General features: G+C 35.3%; 2 protein-coding genes across 2 annotated transcripts; both read left to right on the forward strand.

The window, feature by feature from the left end:
• Positions 1-3,142: 3,142 nt before the first annotated feature.
• LOC125834261 (kirola-like) lies at positions 3,143-4,031 on the forward strand (the record flags this gene model as incomplete). The annotated part of the gene is made up of 2 exons (XM_049513428.1): positions 3,143-3,326; positions 3,784-4,031. Coding segments are annotated over exons 1-2 (432 nt in total), but the record flags the coding sequence as incomplete, so codon positions are not given.
• Positions 4,032-10,474: 6,443 nt separating this feature from the next.
• On the forward strand, positions 10,475-13,332 carry LOC125834248 (wax ester synthase/diacylglycerol acyltransferase 11-like). Its single transcript, XM_049513416.1, has 7 exons — positions 10,475-10,714; positions 11,189-11,782; positions 11,901-11,967; positions 12,057-12,166; positions 12,247-12,456; positions 12,532-12,669; positions 13,150-13,332. The coding sequence occupies exons 1-7, from the start codon at positions 10,475-10,477 to the stop codon at positions 13,309-13,311; spliced, it is 1,521 nt and encodes a 506-aa protein (XP_049369373.1). The 3' UTR covers positions 13,312-13,332.
• Positions 13,333-21,667: the final 8,335 nt, after the last annotated feature.

Raw genomic sequence — 21,667 nt, forward strand, 5'->3', positions numbered from 1 at the left:
CCGACAAACCACCACTATGAATATGAGTGGTGATATAACGTTTTACCTCACGTTGCCCGAGGACCATCCTATACTTTGCCGTGATATAGGAAGCTAATGATACAACGTTTTACCTCACGTTGCCTGAGGACCATCCTATACCTGGTCTTGATATAGGAAGCTAACTTTACTAAGCGGATCCACTAGCTTATCTTTACGGGTTCATCTAAAAAGTATGACCCGTTAACTCCCATGTTGGCTACATGGTTCTTATGGAGAGTTGAGTTTAATATGAACTCGCGTCCCCAAATCGGTGCTCGATACTACTCCCAAAATGCTTTTAGCTCATAAGTGTTTTAAACACATCTTTCTTTTAAATGAGACAATTACTCAAAAATCTAGCCCAAAGGCTCACTTGGAAACGATGTTCCTTTTTCTTGAAAACTAGCCCTAAGGCTCTTTTGGAATCATAGTTCCTTTCTTACTCAAATGTAAAAACATTTAGAAACTTCTTTGGGAATACATAGTTCCCTAATAGCTTTTGAGAAATGAACTCAACTTACACTCTTGACTTAACTTGAGTCTTGAGACTCTTTACTTAGCTTGAAACTCTAAGCTCTTTACTTGACTTGAAACTTGAGTCTAAAAATTAAGTTAAAACGTTCAATGAAGACTTTTGAAAAGCTTGGAGGACTTGCTTGAACTTACTTCTTAACATGGCTTGACTTGACTCTAACTTCTCTTTAACTTGATACTAACTTGCCTTGAATTGAACTATGGATTCAAGGTATATGATCACACGTATTTGGATGAGTTCGGGATGTTTAGAAACACTTTGGGGTGTTGGAAACAACTAGGGAACATAGGTATAACACCTAGGAACATGCATGAGAAAGCATGGAAGGAAAGAGGGAACATGGCGTCCTTGGCGCTCTGCAAGGCGCGGAGCGCCAGCCCTCGAAGGTCAGAGGTCACCTGCTGGCGCTCTGAGAGGTGCGGCGCCTTAAGGGGAAAACCTCAGAGCCCCTTTTGGGGCGCGCTGGCAGGCGCGACGCGCCGACCCCTTGCCCAGAAAACTCGACTTTTCTCCCTCTTTTCTTCAACTCTAAACCACTCTTACTTCAAGGGCTTCAACCCCAAACACTAAGGATCATCATATCCCTCAACATACCATGGATTACAACTCAAAACACAACCCCATCATGTCCCACAACCAACAATAACTTCAACAACACAACTAGCAACATCAACAACAATTTCAATCTTTTCTCAAATCATAAAATGAGCTTGGTGTGTGGGGGAAAGGATCAACCCACACAAAGAACTCGCATACCTTGAAAGGGATCACCCCCGATGAAAATCCACGTTGATCTTTGACGGAAACTTGTTGATCTCCTCTTTCTCCTCTTCTCCTTCTCCTTCTTCTCTTCTTCTTCTCTAGCCCTAGCTTTTACTCTTTTAAAAATGGGACAAAATGATCCAAAGATCAGCCCTATACAACAATATAATCCCAAAAGAAATGGCTAGGGAAAAGACCAAAATGCCCTTAATTTTCCGGACAGATTTCCCTGCCAACTGCCCAACTTCTAAAGGGCATAACTCGCTCATACGGACTCGGAATTGAGAAAACTCAGCAGCGTTGGAAAGATCATTCCACAAGATTCACAACCATAACTGGAAATACTCCTAAATCATCATGAGCTGGAAGTTATGACTGCTCAAAGTTGGCCAAAAATTCATTTTTTTCCACACTTAGCCAAATTTTCCAGATTTTTTTTAAAAAAAATTCTTTCCAAAAATGACTATTTCCAATTTCCAAGCTTTTTCATAGTTATTTCAACTTGCTGGATGTTACAAAAGGTTTCACAAAAGATTCGTCTGAAAGACAAATCACCAAAATATTTATGGGCCAACACATATGAAAAACTGAGAAAATCGTCTAATTCCTGTAAATGGGCCCCTAAATGCCAAAAAATCACTCTAAAATGGTGAGATTGGCGTACTTCTCCCCCCAACTCCCTACGGATGGTTCCATAAAGGTTTCGCAAAAAATTCATCAGGAAGTCATATCACCAAAATATTCATAGGCTAACACACGAAAAAACTGACAAAATCGTCTAATTCTTGTAAATTGGCCATCAAATGTCCAAAAATCACTCAAAAATGGTGAGATTGTACGTACTGCTCCCCAACTCTCTACGGAGGGTTCCATAAAAGTTTCGTGAAAAATTTGTCTAGAAGTCATATCACCAAACTATTCATATGCTAATACATACGAAAAATTAAGAAAAATCCCTAATTTCTGTAAATTAGTCTCTAAATGCCTTAAAATCATTCTAAAATGCAATTAAATAAGTGGAGTTTGAGAAAAATGATATGTATGAGTCTTATCCTTAGTAATATAAGAAATGCAATTCCTCACTGTGATTTGATGATAGCGAAGTTAATATTCATAATTTTGTCATTAAGAATCGTGTATTTGTAAACCTCAATATATCTATAAAATGAATATATCTTGTTAATTGCAAACAGTTATTCACCATCGTATAATTACTTACCATGGGTACATAAAGTTTCACTGTGAAAATGGTCAAATATGTCATCGAACTTTGAGATTAGACTCATTTATGTCGTCCATTAAAAGTTTAGCTCATTTATGTCATTTCCGTTTGAATAAAAGGTTGATCCATGCCATTATTTTTTAACGAAAAACAGTTTGGTTTTGCAAAACCAATTCTTTACACATGGTCAATTATGATTCGGTCAAGTCATTAATTAAATAAGTTTTTAAAAGCGAAAATGCTCAAATATGTCATCGAACTTTGAGAAACGTTCATTTATGTCATCCGTTAAAAACTTGGCTCACTTATGTCATTTTCAGTTAACAAATAATGGCATGGATGACCCTTTCTCAAACGGAAATGGCATGGATGAGCCAAACTTTTAACGAATGACATAAATAAGTCTTTTCTCAAAGTTCGATGACATATCTAAGCCTTTTCTAATTAAATTTTTAACCAAACTAACACCTAATATTACAAAAAAATCCCTAACTAGGAACACGTGATATATATATTTGCTAGCTTTCACCTCTAATTAAACTCTATGTAAGATTACATGTTCATTTTCACACCTTCTTACTATTTCGAAGAAAAGAAAAAATATGGGGCTGAAAGGCAAGTTGATTGCGTCAATGGAGGTGAAGTGTGGAGGACACTTGATTAATGATATTATACACACCAATACTCATCAAGCAGCCAACATAAGCCCTACTATCAACCATTTCGAGGTTCATGAGGGTGAAATAGGCAAAGTTGGTACGATTATTAACATGAAATATAAGGAAGGTAACATACATTTATCCCCTCTCTCTCTCAATTTGATTTACTTGCATCAATTTTCTATATTTAGGTGTATTTTGTAGAATGAAAATAATTTGTTTGAGAAAATAATCTTCATAAAAAACATAGTTGATGATGTTTGGACAAGAGGGAGTTGCTCGGATGATAAGCATTAATCTGAACGTAGTGAATTCGAGTCACCAAGGGAGGAGGGATAAAAAAAAAATTGTTTGATTTTTGTCAGCTCTTCTTTTGAGATTTTAAAGACTACTCCATTCAGTAAAGATAGACAAACCAATATTCAAGTGCATTAATAGATAATTTTTGGAGAAAAATGAAAATCAGTAAAAGAAATAAATAAAATAAATATAATATTTTGTAAATGCTTTTAAGTCTTTCATGAGGAATTGTGCAGTTGAACTAGGAGTAACACCTTTGTATTTGCTAAATTTAATGAATATAGATGGACAAGAAAAGACTATGAAGTATGAAATTGAAGCCATAGATCGTTACAAGAAATCAATAACCCGGAAAGTGATTGGTGGAGATTTGTTAGATTTCTATGGTTCATTTACGTTCGTATCATCATGTGAACAACAATGGATTACATGGACATTTGAGTATGAAAAGAAAATAGAAAACAACCCAGCGCCCCTTAATTTCTTGGGTTTTATTCTTGATGTGACCAACAATATTGAGGGTCACTTTCTCAAAAAAATAGAAAAATATATTGTTTTATATATGTTTATGGAGAAAATAATCAAAATGGTCCTTCATGTATCAGGATTGCTTTATATTGATCCTTAATATATTTCACATGATCTATATGGTCCTTATTGTATTATAAAAGAAGATCATTTTGATCTTTAGCCCTAAAAACTAACTGAAAAAATAAAAAATGTTAAACTTAACTATTGGTGGGCCCCTTATTCTTCCATCTATCTTGCTCATTTCTTCTCCTTCATCTTCTACTTTTGCCATTTCTTCTGCAAGTAACTATCCCCACCAAAAAAGAACCAAAACCAAGAGAAACCCAGAAAGTAGAACTACCTGATAAGACCATCCTAGCTGATTTCCACGGCCACGAACACCTGATAAGACCATCCTACCTGATAAAGGCACAAAAATGATCAAGAAAGATGAATATACATAAGAACCAAATCTCGATTCTAGTGTCACTGGTACAAGAGCGTCTAAGTATAGAAAGAGACTATCTACAACAAATCTGTCTAGTCAAAATACAACATAAATAGGCAGAATGAAAAAGGGAAAGATGCAAGTCTCTAGACGGCAAGAGCTCACCACGATCCAATCAACAACGACCATGGGAGATCAGAAAGCAGCGAGGGTGACTCGTACAACGTGCATCAGAAAAAAATTTAGAAGTGCAATATGAGTACCAAAACACAAGTAACTAGAAGGCATCATAGGCCGACCCGAGCTCAGATAAAAAACATATAAATATAAGAGTCGATAGTGCTATAACTCAGCGAATTCATCTACTATAGTCATACACAAGTACCGATAATGGAGATGAGTGAAATGAACATGGATAGCTTATTATGACATTTACCTCTTGGCTCAGCAACTTCCCAAGGCAGCAAAAGAACCTTTCATTCTTAATAAGAGATAAGTCCAGAGTATAAGGTTTAAAGTTGATAAGACATTTTTTTGTTGGTTAGTCTTCTCTTCTTGTTGTAGTAATGATGGGTAGTAATTTGGTTTTTATGCTATTAGCCCATTTTTTATGGATAGTTTCTGTCCATGTGTTGCAATTAAATCTTTGGATCTATTAGCCCATTTTTTATGGATAATTTCTATCCATGTGTTGCAATTAAATCTTTGGATGATATATGCAACACATCCACTGTTACTGAAAAATTTATAAAAAATAAATAAATAAGTTGAATTATTGAGTTATAAGGAAGATAAGTTTGACTATATATGGACATTTTTTTATGAAGACAAACTTGTATCAGGGATTTGATAATTCCAACGGGTTCAAAACGTGCTTTATGATTAGTTTGTGTTTAGATGATCTTTATTATTATTATTATTATTATTATAATAATAATATTATTATGATTATAATATTATTATTATTATTATTATTATTATGATGATTATTATTATCTAAAAGCACTTGCACTACACAAAACATAATAATTCAATGGCAATTAGTTAACGGTATTAAATTACCGTTAAATATGCATTTTTAGAGGTAATTAAAAATTCTTGTAAATCTCTCTAAAGCAACTATAGTGACATTGAATCAAATGATAATTAATTAATGTCGGTAAAAAACCTTAACACTATTTGTTAATGTGTATATTTATTGCAGCTAACAATTATTTTTGTCTTAGTGTTGGTCTTTTAAATACCCCTAAATCTACTTGAAGTCCTAGCCATCCGCCTCTAACTCCACACAAGTTTGAAGTCTCTATCTACGGTCAGATCCTTTTCTAAATCCCCCTATAACCACTTATTAAAGAGAAATTTTTTCCTAGACTATGGTGGCGATTCTATTATTGTGTTTCAAAATTAGGAGAAACAAAGTTTCAACAAGTAGACTAAAAGGCAAAAGCTACGACTAGAAATCCAACATAGGTGGTCATTATGAAAAGAAATTAGCAAAAGCTACGACTAGAAATCCAACTTAGGTGGTCATTATGAAAAGAAACTAACTCTTTAGGGAATTTTATTTGCCTCACATATAACATAGGGAATCTGGTTAGCACCCATATTTAAGAATCAGATTAGAGTTGATTTACCCATCGGTGGAATTGAGATATGTGTCATCACGACCTCAATTTTTTGGATAGTAACATTAAGAATTGTGATGCCATCCATGGGCTAATAGCAACAACCCGATCCCATTACTTTAAATGTGGCCAACAAGAAAGAAACAAGCAACGTCTACTTTGTAATCAAATTCAACCCTCTTGTGTCGTGTAAGTGTAATAAAATGACATGTATATATACTTTGACAAATGTGTTTTATAATTCTCATAGATTATAACACAAAGCATGGGCTATTACACATTATATGGGTTTTATTTAAGCATACAAATCATAGACTATACGAAGATAGTGAACTATGATGATTATTTAATCAACAAAAGTAGCAATAGCATTGGCTAATACTCCAACCAAATCCCAAATGACAAGCTCCATGAATAGCTCCCTCCCATTTGATGCATTGATTGTCACAATCCTCAGTAACAACGCAAGGCCCTTTCCATGTTGCACTTAGTGTTTCACAACCTATTGCTTCTGCCTTTTTCATCTCTTGAGTGTAAAAGAAAGCAACAAATCAAAAGTTAACATTATTCTTCTTCTTTTTTTGTATTGACTAGAAATAATTACTAACACCGCAAAAGAAACAGGAATTAACTACGAACTTCGTCGTTAATTTAATTTCAAATCCCTCGTAGCTATCCAAATGTTGAAATAATATATCGTTCCATTTGATTAATGACGAATTTTGTTATTTAGTTAAGAGTTCATCTATCACAAATTTCAGCATCATTCGAATTTTGAGAGTCAATTTTTTTACATTTTGATTGTGAATTCGAACATGAAATCTTCAAGGTTTCAAAATAAAATTTATATATTTCAAATTACGTAAATATAAGTCACAATGACTGACAATTTAGAATATTTAAAAGTCATATACTCCTCTGTCCAATAATGGTTGTCCACTATTAATTTGGCACCCCTTAAGAAATTATAAATAGAAGAATAATTTTACTATAGCATCCTTTGAATATAATAAATACAACATTTTGAAAAGTGTAATAAGGAAATGATTATAATTAATGATAAGGGTAAATTGGGAACTAACTATAAAATTATCTATTGATTTCATAAAGTGGACATGTATTGTTGGACATCACAAAATAGTATATTGGATAGCCATTGTTGGACGGAGGAAGTATATAAATCACAGTCAAAGAAAATTATGTTTTACTCTTAGAAGCCAAACGATACCACGTAAATTAAAATAGAAGAGTATGCCTTTTAAATCCGAGATAGTGCAAGGGTTTGTAGTATTTTAAATACTCACTAGTTGATGCGATGAGGAAGAAGAAGCAGAGAGCAAAAAAGGCAGCATAGTGAACTTTAGACTTAGCCATATTTCTGAATTTTATTTTTTAAGTTTTGTGAGGATTTAATTTTACATTTTATAGAGAGAGGGAGTCGGTTATTACTAGAACAAGAAAAAACAGTTGGTTGTGAAAAATACAAAGAGAATAATCAACGTTGGAATCCTATGTCTTTGAGAATGGTGAAGAAAATTATTTTTTTTCTATCATATATTGGTTCATATTATATGGTGTTTTTTTATTTTTATATTTAGTTAAAAAATAAATATATATTTTTTAATTAAGAATTATAGTCGTACTTTAATATTTTATTTTATATTAGTTTTTTTTTATATCTAGGCATGTAGACATGTGATCTTTTATATTTTTCCCAAGTTTCAACCAATCTTTAGTTTTAAGCATGTATTTATAAATTTTGTTTTTGTTTCAAATTTTATTTCATTTTTCGGTAGATTTTACTTGAGAAAAAAAATGAAAACCACAAAAATAGTTGTTTAGATGATACTTTTGTTTTCGGTTTTTAAGGGAAAAAAAAAGGAAAATTTCGAAAAAAATGTTCTTTAATTTTTCTGATATTTAATATCCTAGTAATAGTTTTATTGTTGTTTTTCTTAAAAAAAAAACAAAATTTTAAAAAAATCAAACCCGATAACATGTTGTTAGGTGATTGTAGACATTGAAAATAACTCTTATTTGACTAATAGTATATCTTTTTCTACTAGTATTACTTTTGTATAAATTCTTTTAAATGTAAAATTTTACTCATAAGTTTTTGTTATTTATATAAAAAAATTTTAAAAAAACTATCATTTTAATTTATTTTCTTTTAAAAGACTTATGTTGAGGATGAAGAGATTATTTGAAACATGTGAAAAGATAATATTAGTAACTTGTTATTATTGTTGTTGACTAGCATATCTTTATAAAATTATATGTAATTAAAGTATTGTAATTACAAATATTCATTTATAAAAGAAACATAAAATTATGTGATTCATCAATATGGCATTTCAAAATATTTTGATATCTTGTTTATGAACTATAATTGATTATTTTGTAAGATTTGTCTCAACAAGAGAAAGAATTTCATACTATGAATTGCTCCAAGCAACTGATCCACTCAACGAGAGCAATTTGATTGGTTCTGGGAGTTTCGTCTCTGCTTACAAAGGCATCCTAAGAGATGGGACATTCATTGCAGCTAAAGTGTTCAATCTACAATTGCAAGAGGCATTTAGGAGTTTCGATATAGAATGTGAAGTTTTATGCTACCTTCGCCATAGGAATCTCATCAAAGTCATCACTAGTTGTTCCAACCTTGATTTTAAGGCGTTGGTACTCGAATACATGCCCAATAGTAGCCTCGATAAGTGGTTGTATTCACGCAACTACTTCTTAGACATCAAACATAGGCTGAGTATAATGATAGATGTGGCATGTGCATTAGAATATCCCCACCATGGCTTCTCATTGCCCGTGATACACTGTGGTTTGAAGCCTAGTAACGTCTTGTTGGACGAGGACATGGTTGCACACCTAAGTGACTTTGGCATTTCAAAAATGATTTCTGAAGAACATTGGGTTATATCGCACTAGGTAAGTTATCTTAATTAATTGCTTTTTCTGAATGTTCTCTTTTTCCTTTTTCTGCCAAGAAATGTTGAATGTAAAATTGTCTCATTGTACAGTATGGATTGGAAGGATTGGTGTCAACCAAATGCGATGTTTATAGTTATGGGATAATGTTGATGGAAACATTTACAAGGACAAAAAGCATAGTAATGAGATGTTTGATGGAGATCTTAGCTTAAAGCAATGGGTGAGCAATTCACTCCCACATGCAGTAATCGAAGTTGTCGATCCCAACTTAATAACCCCACAAGACAATCACTCAGTGAAAAAATGGATTGTGTGGTATCCATCATGAAAGTAGCAATAGATTGTTGTGTTGAATTTCCTAAAGTAAGGATTGACATGAAAGATGTTGTAGCGAGGTTAACGACCATCAAGATTTAACTTCTTGAATGTTGAACAAGTTCTCAGGCTGAACAAATGTTTGCAAGAACATTGATCCTTTAAATAGGCTATAGATTTACATCTTTTCATCACAACATAGAAAACAAATGTTATGTATACCTCTTCCATCTTGAATTTTTGAAGTGGTTTTAGTTTTAGTCTAATCCCCCATTACTTTATTTTATATTTCCTTTTTATCATTGATAGAACTCAATACATAACTTCTAATGGCTTTCATAAAAATATGTTTCATATATCACTACAACAATGACAAATTTTAGCCGCGATAAATGTACACATTAACAAAGAGTGCTACAATTTTTACTGGTATTAGGTAATTGTCATTGAATCCAATGTCGGTATAGACTTTAGAGATATTTACAAAAAGCACTAATTACCACTAAAAACATATTTAGATGCAATTAAGCTATTGTCAATAATTATTTGCAGCTAAAGATCATTTTTGATTTAGTGCGTGCAAATTTCCTCCTAGTGGTACTCTTTTACTTTCTTCATCTCTTAAGTCAATTTAGTTTTTATTCAATTGTCTTCTAGATTAGGGAAAAGTGGACAACTAATATGAGACAGAAAAAGTGCAATATTAATAAAAAACAATTGTGATGAAAGAATAACTCGTTTGAGTCTCAAAATATGAACGGCACCAAGTAAATTGCGATAGATGGACTCATAGTTCGTGACAAAGCAAAAAAAACTCGTAAACCTAACAAGAAATGAGTGTAGTTGGCAGTTAGAGCTCAAAAGAAGTCCCAGTATAAAAGCTTTGCAAGTATTTGTCTTGTTTCAATCGGCGAAAATAGCTCTGTTTACAGAACAAAAGCCAAAATGATGAAATTTCTGGGCAAACAACATTAATTACACAACCATCAACCTTCATCTACATACCTACTATATCCCAATACTGGCCATCTAACATGTATGTAAGACAAAATTAAAAGCTACTACTTTGGTTCTCTGTTACGTATATATACGAAGAAATAAAAACTCATTTTCCAGAATATCACTATTATAACAATGAAGTCCATAATTAGACAGAGAAAACAGAGTCTGAAACCAATTGAAACTAAGGATAAATCCGTTGAAGCATCTGAAGAAGAGCCATTGAGTCCGTCATCTAGGCTATTTCACGAGCCCAACTTCAATGTGCACGTTCTAGCTATTTTGGGCATGAAAACAAGAATAAGTACTGAGCAAGCTCCCAGAGAGCATTTGGCTAATACTTTGCTTAAGCATCCTCGTTTCTCCAGCCTTCAGGTACCAACACAACACTTAATTTGCCTTGCTATCATTTTTAGTAGGTTTAAAAAAGAATGTTTCTTTGACAACTCTTTAATTAACTTTCCACATTACATGTTTGATATTAGACGACAAAACTAAAGAACATTTTGGTACATTTTATGATTCAAAAATCTTATTTATTTTCTTGAATTCAGTGCCAAGTTAAAATCAGGCAAAAAAATTAAACAGAGATATTACTATTTTCAGATTAAAATTATCAAGATGATGAATATGTAACATATAAACATATAAAAACATATATTGCATTTGATGGTAGCCAAAAAAAATAAATGAAATTACAAGTACTTAGGAACAAGTCTAGTATACTTTTCTTCAGTAAGTTCAATACATAAATATTGTTAACCAAAAAAGGGAGAATTGTGTAATTAAAAGCACAAAACCCTCGTATTCAAAAGTCTTCTTTACTTTCTTAACCCTCGTGTTTCATAGGTGGTTGATGAGGAAAAAGGCGGAGAAATGAAATGGGTGCGGACGAAGGTGGACTTAGATCAGCACATTATTGTACCACAAATTGATGAACAAAACCTGAAAGAATCACCAGACAAATTTGTGGAGAACTATATTCATAACCTAAGCAAAACCACTCTTGACAAATCGAAACCTATGTGGGATCTCCATCTTCTTAACATCAAAACATCCGATGCTGAGGCTGTTGCCATTTTCCGAATCCACCATTCACTTGGAGATGGCACCTCTCTTATTTCCCTTCTCTTGGCGTGTACTCGCCAAACTGCTGATCCAAATAATGTTCCAACTATTCATGGAAATAAAAAGAGCCTTATTGATTCTTCAGAGCATTCCAATACGGGATTGCGGCGATATGTTACAAAAATTTGGTCTTTTATGAAATTGTTTTGGAACACAATAGTGGATGTATTGATGTTTATGTCTACAACTATGTTCTTGAAGGACACAAATACACCAATTAAGGGTAGACCTGGTTCTGAGTCTAATCCTAGGCGATTTGTTTACAGGACAGTAAGTCTTGACGATATTAAATTGGTGAAAAATGCATTGAATATGGTAAGTCCATACAAATTAATTCTATATTGTAGCAACACCCTTCTCTTAAATTTTGAAATGTAGATGTTTCTAGTGCGTTTTTTGATGTTGTTATCGGACTTTGTCATTTCTTGAACAGACAGTAACGGATGTCGCTTTGGGAGTAACACAAGCTGGTTTGTCTATCTATCTTAATAGGAGATATGGTAAGTTTTCTGCCTCATGTATTTTGGACTTACTAAGCTTAGTTGATCGAAAATCTTATGGAAGAAATCTTTAATGCAAAATTTTACAGGGGAGGGCAAGAAAGACGGGGGAGAAACAGAGAAAAACAATAATCTTCCGAAGAACATTAGACTTAGATCAACTATACTTATGAACCTAAGACCGGCTGTCGGAATTCAGGTGATGGAATCCATTCAAATTTTAATCAGCACTTAAGTTTTCTTAGATTATATACTTAAAGTTAATTAATTAACAAATAGGCTTTAGCTGATATGATGGAGAAAGACACTGAGGCAAAATGGGGGAATTGGATTGGTTTTGTTCTTTTTCCCTTAAAAGTTGCATTACGAGATGATCCGTTAGATTATATCAGAGAAGCTAAGGCAACTATTGATCGAAAGAAGAATTCACTTGAAGCTTTCTATACATTTTCCATTTCAGAATTAGCACTCAAGATTTTTGGGATTAAGGTAACTAATGTTCGTTCTCAATTCTTGATCCTACACGTGAGATCTCTTCATTGTAACATTTGACTCGTTTTTCAGACATCAAGTTCGATATCGCACCGAACTATCACCAATACAACAATGTGCTTTTCTTGTTTGCCTGGTCCTCAAGAAGAAATTTGCTTCTACGGCCACCCTTTGGCTTACATTGCACCCGGTTCTTATGGACAACCTCATGTAAGTGTTTTACTCATACTAATTTCAAGTTTGGGAAAAAGTACAAATATACCCTCAAACTATCGTACATGATATGCAGATACCCTCCGTCATACTTTTGGGACATTGGTGCCCCTGCCGTCCAAAAATTAGAGTATATATGCCCTTCACTCTAACGGAAGACTAAATAAGGACACGTGCCGCAATCTTATCCGTCGATTCGATATTTAATAAATGTCGGTTCGGTGGCTAAGATTATAACACGTGTATGTCCGTTAGTGTAAAGGATATATATGCTCTACTTTTTGGACAACAGGGGCACCAATGTCCCAAAAGTATGACGGAGGGTATCTGCATACTATTTACGATAGTTCGGGGATATATTTATCTTTTTTCCCTTCAAGTTTTTGCTTCCTCTCTGAGCTAGCTTTTGGGGTATGAGTTAGGTCCAAGACCTAATTTTATGGATCTTAACAGTTTACACGCAAATGTAAATTTCAGGCATTGATGATTAATTGTCAAAGCTATGTAAACAAGATGACTTTTGTTCTATCAGTCGATGAAAGCGTGATTCCTGATCCACATCAATTGTTGGACGATCTTGTACAATCTCTAAAGCTAATCAAAGATGCTGTGATAGAAAGAGGTCTTTGCCATGAGTAGAAAATGTTGTTTGACAACATAATGTTTAAATTGCACTTCTAGTTTTATGGCTCAAATGTAATTGTTCTATTTTCTTATATGGAAGTATCTTGTTGACAATAATATACACAAGTATAATGTTACTTAACAATGTCATGATAATCATCTATAATATATTTAAGGCATAATACATAAATACGATCTTTAACTTGGGCTAATTTATAATTGCATATGTTAAAATAATGATATTCACTAATAATAGCAAACAAAAATTTTATAATTCACTTATCCAAATTTATAATACAAAAAGTTAAGTTGTAAAACTAAATTAATTATTAGTTAGTTTATATTTTTGTTACAACAATAACATAATCATTATTATCTGAAACATGTGGTTTGAGGAAGGTAAGATGTACTAAAACTTTATCTCTATTTATCTTTGTGAGATAGAAATTTTATTTCTTATAAACCCTAAGCACAACAAAAAAGTAAATTCCCACTACAGATATTTTTGCTAAGCTAAAAATATAGGAAAAATGCATAAGTACCCCCCCCCTCCCAACCTATGCCCGAAATCCCAGAGACACACTTATACTATAATAAGGTCCTATTACCCCCCGAACTTATTTTATAAATAATTTTCTACCCTTTTTGGCCTACGTGACATTATCAACCAGATAACTTGAAAAAATTGTCAACACGTGCAGGGCCTAGAAGATAGTGCGACTTAGGCCAAAAAGGCGTAGATAATTACTTATAAAATAAGTTTGGGAGGGGGGGGGGGGTAAATTGTAACATCTTGCAACTAGAAAGAACTAGAAGGAAGTTTAAAATCTGGAAATAGTTATTTTTGGAAAGTATAAGGAAATCTGGAAAATTTTAAGTAAGTTAAATTGAGTTTTTGGTTAACTTCAAACGACCATAACTCCTAACTCAAGATGAGTTAGATGTATTTCCAGATATGGTTGGAAAGCTTTTGGAACGATCTTTCCAATTCCACCAAGATTGCATGAATCTGAGTTCGTATGAGTGAGATGCCCCCATTGGAAGTTGTGCTGTTCAAATAAGGAAATGTCCAATCCGGATTTTGAAGGGTATTTCAGTCTTTTCCTTATCCAATTAATTAAATTCGTTTTAGTGAATTAATTAAGGGCCTAAACTGAACCTTGTCAGTTTTATGCTTTTGGAAAAGAGTTAGGGTTTTAGAGAAGAGGAAAGAAGAGGAGAAAAGAGAAGGAGAAACAAGGAAATCGTCAAGTTCGTCGAGTTTAGCTTGTGGATTTCGTCGGGGGTGATCCGTACAAGGTATGTGAGTCTCTCATAGTGTTGGGTTCGTTCACCCACGTGCCAAACATGTCTAGTTCAGTGAAATTCTTCCTAAAAAAGTTTGAAAGTTGCTGTTCTTGACATGAATTCTTGAATTTGAATGTCGTTTCAAGTTAGGTTCTTAAGTACTTTTGTTGGGTATCTGTATCTAAAAGTAATTTGAGAAAAAGAACTGAGTTTCGGTGAATTGGGGCTGGAAAACGAAGATGAAATTTCGTCCGACGAAATTCGGTGATGGCCGCGCGTCGTGCGCCTAGTGCCCAGATTTGAAGTTTCAGCTTTGCATCGCGGAGTTGACACGAGGTGTTCTGCCTCAAAAGACATTTTCGGAACCAAAATTTAATTATGCCTCCGTGTCGCGGACCCACCTTTAAATCTTGATTTTCGGTCTTTTCTCATGTTTAGCTATCTAAAATCACTCCTAAACAACATGAGATCTTTCCAATCACAAATCTTAATCCTTGAATCCATAATTCAACTCAAGAATCAGTTAAAAGTCAAGTCAAGAGAAGTTCATTTCAAGTTTTCGCAAGTCTTTTACAAACGTTTTAACTTTGTTTTAAGACTTAAGTTTTGAGCTCAGTAAAAGAGTAAAGCTTGAATTTCATTTCTTCAAAAGTATATGGGGACTATGTATTCCCAAAGAGTTTAAAATGTTTTCACATTTAAACAAGAAAGGAAACCTTGATTTCCAAAGAGCCTTTGGGCTAGTTTTCAGAAAAGAGTAATTGTTTCCATAATTAAGCAAGAAAGGAAACTTTGATTTCCAAGATAGCCTTTGGGCTAAGTTTTTGAGCAATAATCTCAAATCACAGAAGAAGCACGTTTTTAAACATAAGAGCTAATATTATATTTTTGGGAGTAGTATTGAGCACCGATATGGGGATGCAAGTTCACATTAACTCAAGTCTCCATAAACCATGTAGCCATCATGGGTAGAAAATGGTCATACTTCTTAGATGAATCCTTTTCGCATAGACTAGTGGATCCACTTAGTAGTTCAGGTCCTATACCATGGCAAGGCATAGGATGGCCCGGGCAGCGTGGGGCTAATAACGTTGTATCATCACTATAGTTCTTAAGTGTTGGTTGTCGGTTAGAGAAACTCCCACATCAGTAATTGCATGGTTCCTCAAGGGGTTCTGCTTAGTATGTATGGGGTATGAGACTTCATTCATGCATTGCACAAGTAGACTTTGAGAGGGATCATGATATGTTTTTTTATGATTTTATGATTATGAGTTGACATCATGTGTTAAACAATTTTCTTTTTCTTTATATTGCACTTGTTTTAAATTGCTTTATAATGAAATTAGTTCAGTTAAGTAATCATGAGTTGAGAAGAGCGACGGTAAGTGTTTCTTTCAGATTCTTTTTCTAGCCTATGTTGTTTAGCATTCCAACTCGCACACTCGTACATTCAATGTATTGATGCTAGTTGGCCTGCATCATCTTATGATGCAGACACAAGTAACTAGGATCGGCATTCCATTTCATTGTTTTCTAGTTTAGTTCATTAGGATGTTGTGGGGTTTGTCCCAACATCCATCTCAGTTATTATTAGAGGCTTCATAGACAGTCATATGTTAGTTCTTTAGTCTTTTCATTGTAATTATTCCATGTTGAGACTTGAGTTTGCCTTAATGGCCAGTTGAATGTTCCTTTATAACATTCTAGTTTATTATATGAACTTATCTTTGTTGAGTTTAAGTCTTCCCCTGAGTTAAGTAAGCCAGGACAAGGGTTCGCTTGGGGCCAGCAATGGTCTTTGAATGCTAGTCCCGCCCAGGGTGTAGGCTCGAGGCATGAAAAACTTGGTATCAGAGCATAGAGTTCAATAGTCCTAGGGAGTCTATAAAGCCGTGTCGGTAGAGTCCTAATTATAAGTGTGAAGTGCACCACATCTATAATTAGGAGGCTGCAACATTTAGGAAAATTTGTCATTTCTTTCACACTCATTCGTGCGTTAGAGTTTGATCTCTAAAAGGTTTCCTTCTAATTTGTGCCTGCGCGTGTTTCAGATAATCATGCCTTCACGACGAGCAGTTAGAGGTCGTCTAGCTAGGAGAAATGTTGAGGAAGAGGAGTTACCTAATGCACCTGAAGTACAACCTCAAGGGGAAGTTAACCATGTTGAATTCTGTGAGACTATCCAGATGTTAAGCCAAGTTGCGACCATCAAGTTGGACAGAGAAGTAATCACCATAAAGTGGCTGATACTTCAAGAATCCTTGAGTTTTTAGGGATGAATCAATCAAGCTTCACAAGTTCAAGTGTCACAGAGGATCTAGAGAACTTTGTTGAAGTACTTCAGAAAATTTTCGAGATATTGCCTGTTGTTGATGCTGAAAGGGTGGCTAGCTGCATACTAACTGAAGGATATCACTAGAGTCTGGTTCGACCAATGGAAAATTAATAGGGCTTAGGATAGGCCAATAGTGAGTTGGGCTGTGTTTGAGAGTGCTCTCATGGAATGTTTCTTTCCCCGTGAGTTGCGAGAAGAAAAGATAAGAGAGTTTCTCATACTTAATTTGGAGTCTATGAGTGTTCATGAGTACATTCTGAAGTTCTCACAACTTTCCCGCTATGCCTCGAGGATGGTTGCTGACATGAGGAGCAGGATTAGATTATTTGTTGCTGGGTTGTCTCGTCAGTCAAGCAAGGAAGGCAAGGCAACAATGTTGATAGGGGATATGAACATAGATAGGCTAATGATCCATGTGCAACAAGTTGAGGAGGATAAGCTGAAGGATAGAGAAGAGTTTAAGAATAAGAGGGCTAAGACATTAGGGAACGAGTTCATGCAGCAAAAGAGTAGTGCGAACTGGTCTTCCTTCTAACAAAAACAGAAGGGACCTGCCCCATCATCAGCTAGTGCACCTGCACCTAAGAACAATAGTGAGTACAATAGTCAGAATTCCCAGAGTTTCAGGGCTAAACCTGCCTATTCTCAAGGCAGTATGGCACAAAGGGGTAGTAAGCCTCCTGCATGTGCTAAGTGTGGCAGAAACCACTCAGGTATTTGTCGTGTGGGCTCTACTGGTTGTTTCAAGTGTGGTCAGAATGGTCATTTTATGAGGGAGTGTCCTGAGAACATGTAAGGTAATAGTAATAGGGGTAATAGGCCCCCGCTTTCTTCAGTTGCTCCACCAGACAAAGTTGCACCTCGAGGAGCTACTTCAAGTACTGGCGGGGAAAAAAACCGCTTGTATGCTATCAATAGTCGCCAAAAGCAAGAGAATTCGCCAGATGTGGTCACTAGTATGATCCAAGTCTTTAATTTTGATGTTTATGCTTTGCTAGACCTAGGAGCAAGTTTATCTTTTGTAACCCTTTATGTTGCTATGAACTTTGATGTTATTCCTGAGCAACTTAGTGAACCATTCAGTGTTTCTACACCTGTTGGTGAGTCCATTCTAGCAGAGCGAGTTTATCGTGATTATCCCGTTTCCGTCAATCACAAGAGTACCATGGCTGATTTAATTGAGTTAGACATGGTAGATTTTGATGTCATTCTTGGTATGGACTGGCTTCGTGCCTGTTATGCCTCAGTTGATTGTAGGACTTGAGTAGTCAAGTTTCAGTTTCCAAATGAGCCAGTCTTAGAGTGGAAAAGCAGTTCAACAGTGCCTAGGGGTCGTTTCATTTCGTACCTTAAGGCAAGAAAGTTAGTTTCTAAGGGGTGTGTCTATCACTTAGTCCGAGTTAATAACTCAAGTGTTGAGGTACCTCATATTCAGTCAGTTCCAATAGTAAAAAAGTTTCCAGAAGTCTTTCCAGATGATCTTCCCGGAGTCCCTCCTGAGAGAGAGATAGACTTCGGTATAGATATTCTTCCAGATACTCGTCCTATCTCTATTCCTCCATACAAAATGACACCAGCAGAGTTGAAAGAGCAGTTAAAGGATCTATTAGATAAGGGCTTCATTCGACCAAGTGTCTCACCTTGGGGCGCTCCGGTCTTGTTTGTGAGAAAGAAAGATGGTTGATTACCGTTATTTGAACAAGGTTACCATCAAGAATAAGTATCCTCTTCTGAGAATTGATGATCTTTTCGATCAGCTTCAGGGTGCTTCCTGTTTCTCAAAAATTGACCTCAAATCAGGCTATCATCAATTAAGAGTGAGGAAATGTGGCATTCCAAAGACAGCTTTCAGAACCAGATATGGTCATTATGAGTTTTTGGTCATGTCCTTTGGTTTGACTAATGCACCAGGAACGTTCATGGATCTTACGAATAGAGTCTTCAAACCTTATTTAGATATGTTTGTTATCGTTTTCATTGATGACATACTAATCTATTCAAGGAATGAAGAAGATCATGCTAGTCATCTCAGAGTAGTTCTCCAGACTTTAAAGGAGAAAGAGTTGTATGCCAATTTCTCTAAGTGTGAGTTTTGGCTTGAATCTGTGGCATTCCTAGGCCACATTGTGTTTGGAGAGGGAATTAGAGTTGATACTTAGAAAATAGAGGCAGTACAGAATTGGTCTAGACCCACATCTCCAACTGATATTAGGAGTTTCTTGGGGTTGGCTGACTATTATAGAAAGTTTGTCGAAAGGTTCTCGTCTATTTTGTCTCCTTTGACCAAGTTGACTCAGAAGACAATGAAGTTTCAATGGTTTAAAGCTTGTGAGAAAAGCTTTCAGGAATTGAAGAAGAGGTTGACTACTGCCCCAAATTTAACCTTACCAGAAGGTGCTCAAGGTTTTTTGGTGTACTGTAATGCATCTAGAGTTGGTTTGGGTTGTGTTTTAATGCAGAATGGCAAAGTTATAGCTTATGCCTCCAAACAGTTGAAAGTTCATGAGAAGAACTACCCAACCCATGACTTAGAGTTGGCTGTTGTTGTATTTGATTTGAAAATATGGAGCCATTATCTTTATGGTGTTCATGTGGATGTGTTCACCGATCAGAAGAGTCTTTAATATGTGTCCACTCAGAAAGAGCTTAATACCAGGCCAAGAAGGATGTTTATGGGTAGTACCACCCATTTTGAGGAAGGTAAGAAGGAGTTAGCACAAGAGGTGCATAGACTTGCACGATTAGGAGTTCGATTAATAGATTCCACAGAAGGAGGAGTAATGGTGATGAATGGGTCTGAATCATCATTAATGCCAGAAATAAAAGGCGAGAAAGACCAAGACCCTATCTTGCTTGAATAAAAGGCAAATGTTCATAAGCAAAAAAAGTGATAGCTTTTGAACAAGGGGGGGATGGTGTATTGAGATATCAAGGTTGGTGGTGTGTACCAATGGTAGTTGATTGAGTTACTAGAAAGTTTCTCCCATGAAGGGTATTATGAGATTTAGTAAGAAGGGGAAACTCAGTCCCCGGTATATTTGTCCTTACAGAATATCCAAGAGGATTGACAATGTAGCTTATGAGTTAGAGCTACCACCAGAGTTAGTAACAATCTATCCGGTGTTCCACATCTCCATATTGAAGAAGTGCATAGGAGATACTTCACTTATCATACCAACTGAGGATATTTGTATCAAGGATATCTTATCTTATGAGGAGGTTCTAGTTCAGATTCTAGATCGCCAAGTTCGCAAGTTGAGGACTAAGGAAGTAGCATCAAGTCAACGTTTTGTGGAGGAATCAATTTGTAGTGAAGCTACTTGAGAAGCTAAAGAGGATAGGAAGAAGAGATACCCACCTCTCTTCGAAGCCGGAGAAGTTCCAAATTAAGGTACTAATCCTTTTCTTGGCATTGATGTTAAGTTGGCATGTCGAAATTGCATGGTGCTTGTTGGGTGCTTAAACTGTATGTTTGATGTGACACCCTTAGCCTAGTAAGAGTAATCTCATTCGAGGACAAATGTTCCCAAGGGGGAGATATTGTAACATCTCCCAACTAGAAAGAACTAGAAGGAAGTTTAAAGTATGGAAATAGTTATTTTTGGAAAGTATAAGGAAATCTGGAAAATTTTGAGTAAGTTAAAGTGAGTTTTTGTTCAACTTCAAACGACCATAACTCCTAACTTAGGATGAGTTAGATGTATTTCCAGATATGATTGGAAATCATTTGGAACGATCTTTCCAATGCCGCCAAGATTGCGCGAATCCGAGTTTGTATGAGTGAGATACGACCACTGGAAGCTGGGCTGTTCAAATAAGGAAATGTCAAATCCGGATTTTGAAGGGTATTTCAGTCTTTTCCTTATCCAATTAATTAAATTCGTTTTAGTGAATTAATTAAGGGTCTAAACTGAACCTTTTCAGTTTTACGCATTTGGAAAAGAGTTAGGGTTTTAGAGAAGAGGAAAGAAGATGAGAAAAAAGAAGGAGAAGCAAGGAAATCATCAAGTTCATCGAGTTTAGCTTGTGGATTTCATCGGGGGTGATCCGTACAAGGTATGTGAGTCTCTCATAGCATTGGGTTCATTCACCCACGCGCCAAACATGTCTAGTTCAGTGAAATTCGTCCTAAAAGAGTTTGAAAGTTGATGTTCTTGTCATGAATTCTTGAATTTGAATGTTGTTCTTGAATTGGGATGAATTGAGAAGTTTCTGAGTTCATTACGTCGCATTATAGAGTCATTTCAAGTTAGGTTCTTAAGTACTTTTGCTGGGTATCTGTATCTAAAAGTAATTTGAGAAAAAGAACCGAGTTTGGGTGAATTGGGGCTGGAAAACGAAGACGAAATTTTGTCTGACGAAATTAGATGGTGGCCGCGCGTCGTGCGCCTAGTGCCCAGATTTGAAGTTTTAGCTTTGCATCGCGGAGCTGAAACGAGGTGTTCGGCCTCAAAAGACGTTTTCAGAACCAAAATTTAATTATGCCTCCGCGTCGCGGAGCCACCTTGAAATCTTGATTTTCGGTCTTCTCTCATGTTTAGCTATCTAAAATCACTCCTAAACAACATGAGATCTTTCCAATCACAAATCTTAATCCTTGAATCCATAATTTAATTCAAGGATCAGTTAAGAGTCAAGTCAAGAGCAGTTAAGATCAAAGTCAAGAGAAGTCAAGAGTCAAGTAAGAGAAGTTCATTTCAAATTTTCATAAGTCTTTCACAAACATTTTAACTTTGTTTTAAGACT

Source organism: Solanum verrucosum, unplaced genomic scaffold (genome assembly GCF_900185275.1).
Source record: "Solanum verrucosum unplaced genomic scaffold, falcon-dt-bn FXZP01000026.1, whole genome shotgun sequence".
Lineage (NCBI taxonomy): Eukaryota > Viridiplantae > Streptophyta > Magnoliopsida > Solanales > Solanaceae > Solanum > Solanum verrucosum.

Excerpts from the sequence above, each read along its gene's own strand:
- LOC125834248 (XM_049513416.1), top strand. The coding sequence starts at position 10,475 with ATGAAGTCCATAATTAGACAGAGAAAACAGAGTCTGAAACCAATTGAA. Across the intron at positions 11,968-12,056 it reads CTATCTTAATAGGAGATATG|GGGAGGGCAAGAAAGACGGG; the intron begins GTAAGTTTTCTG and ends AAAATTTTACAG. Across the intron at positions 12,457-12,531 it reads TCAAGATTTTTGGGATTAAG|ACATCAAGTTCGATATCGCA; the intron begins GTAACTAATGTT and ends CTCGTTTTTCAG.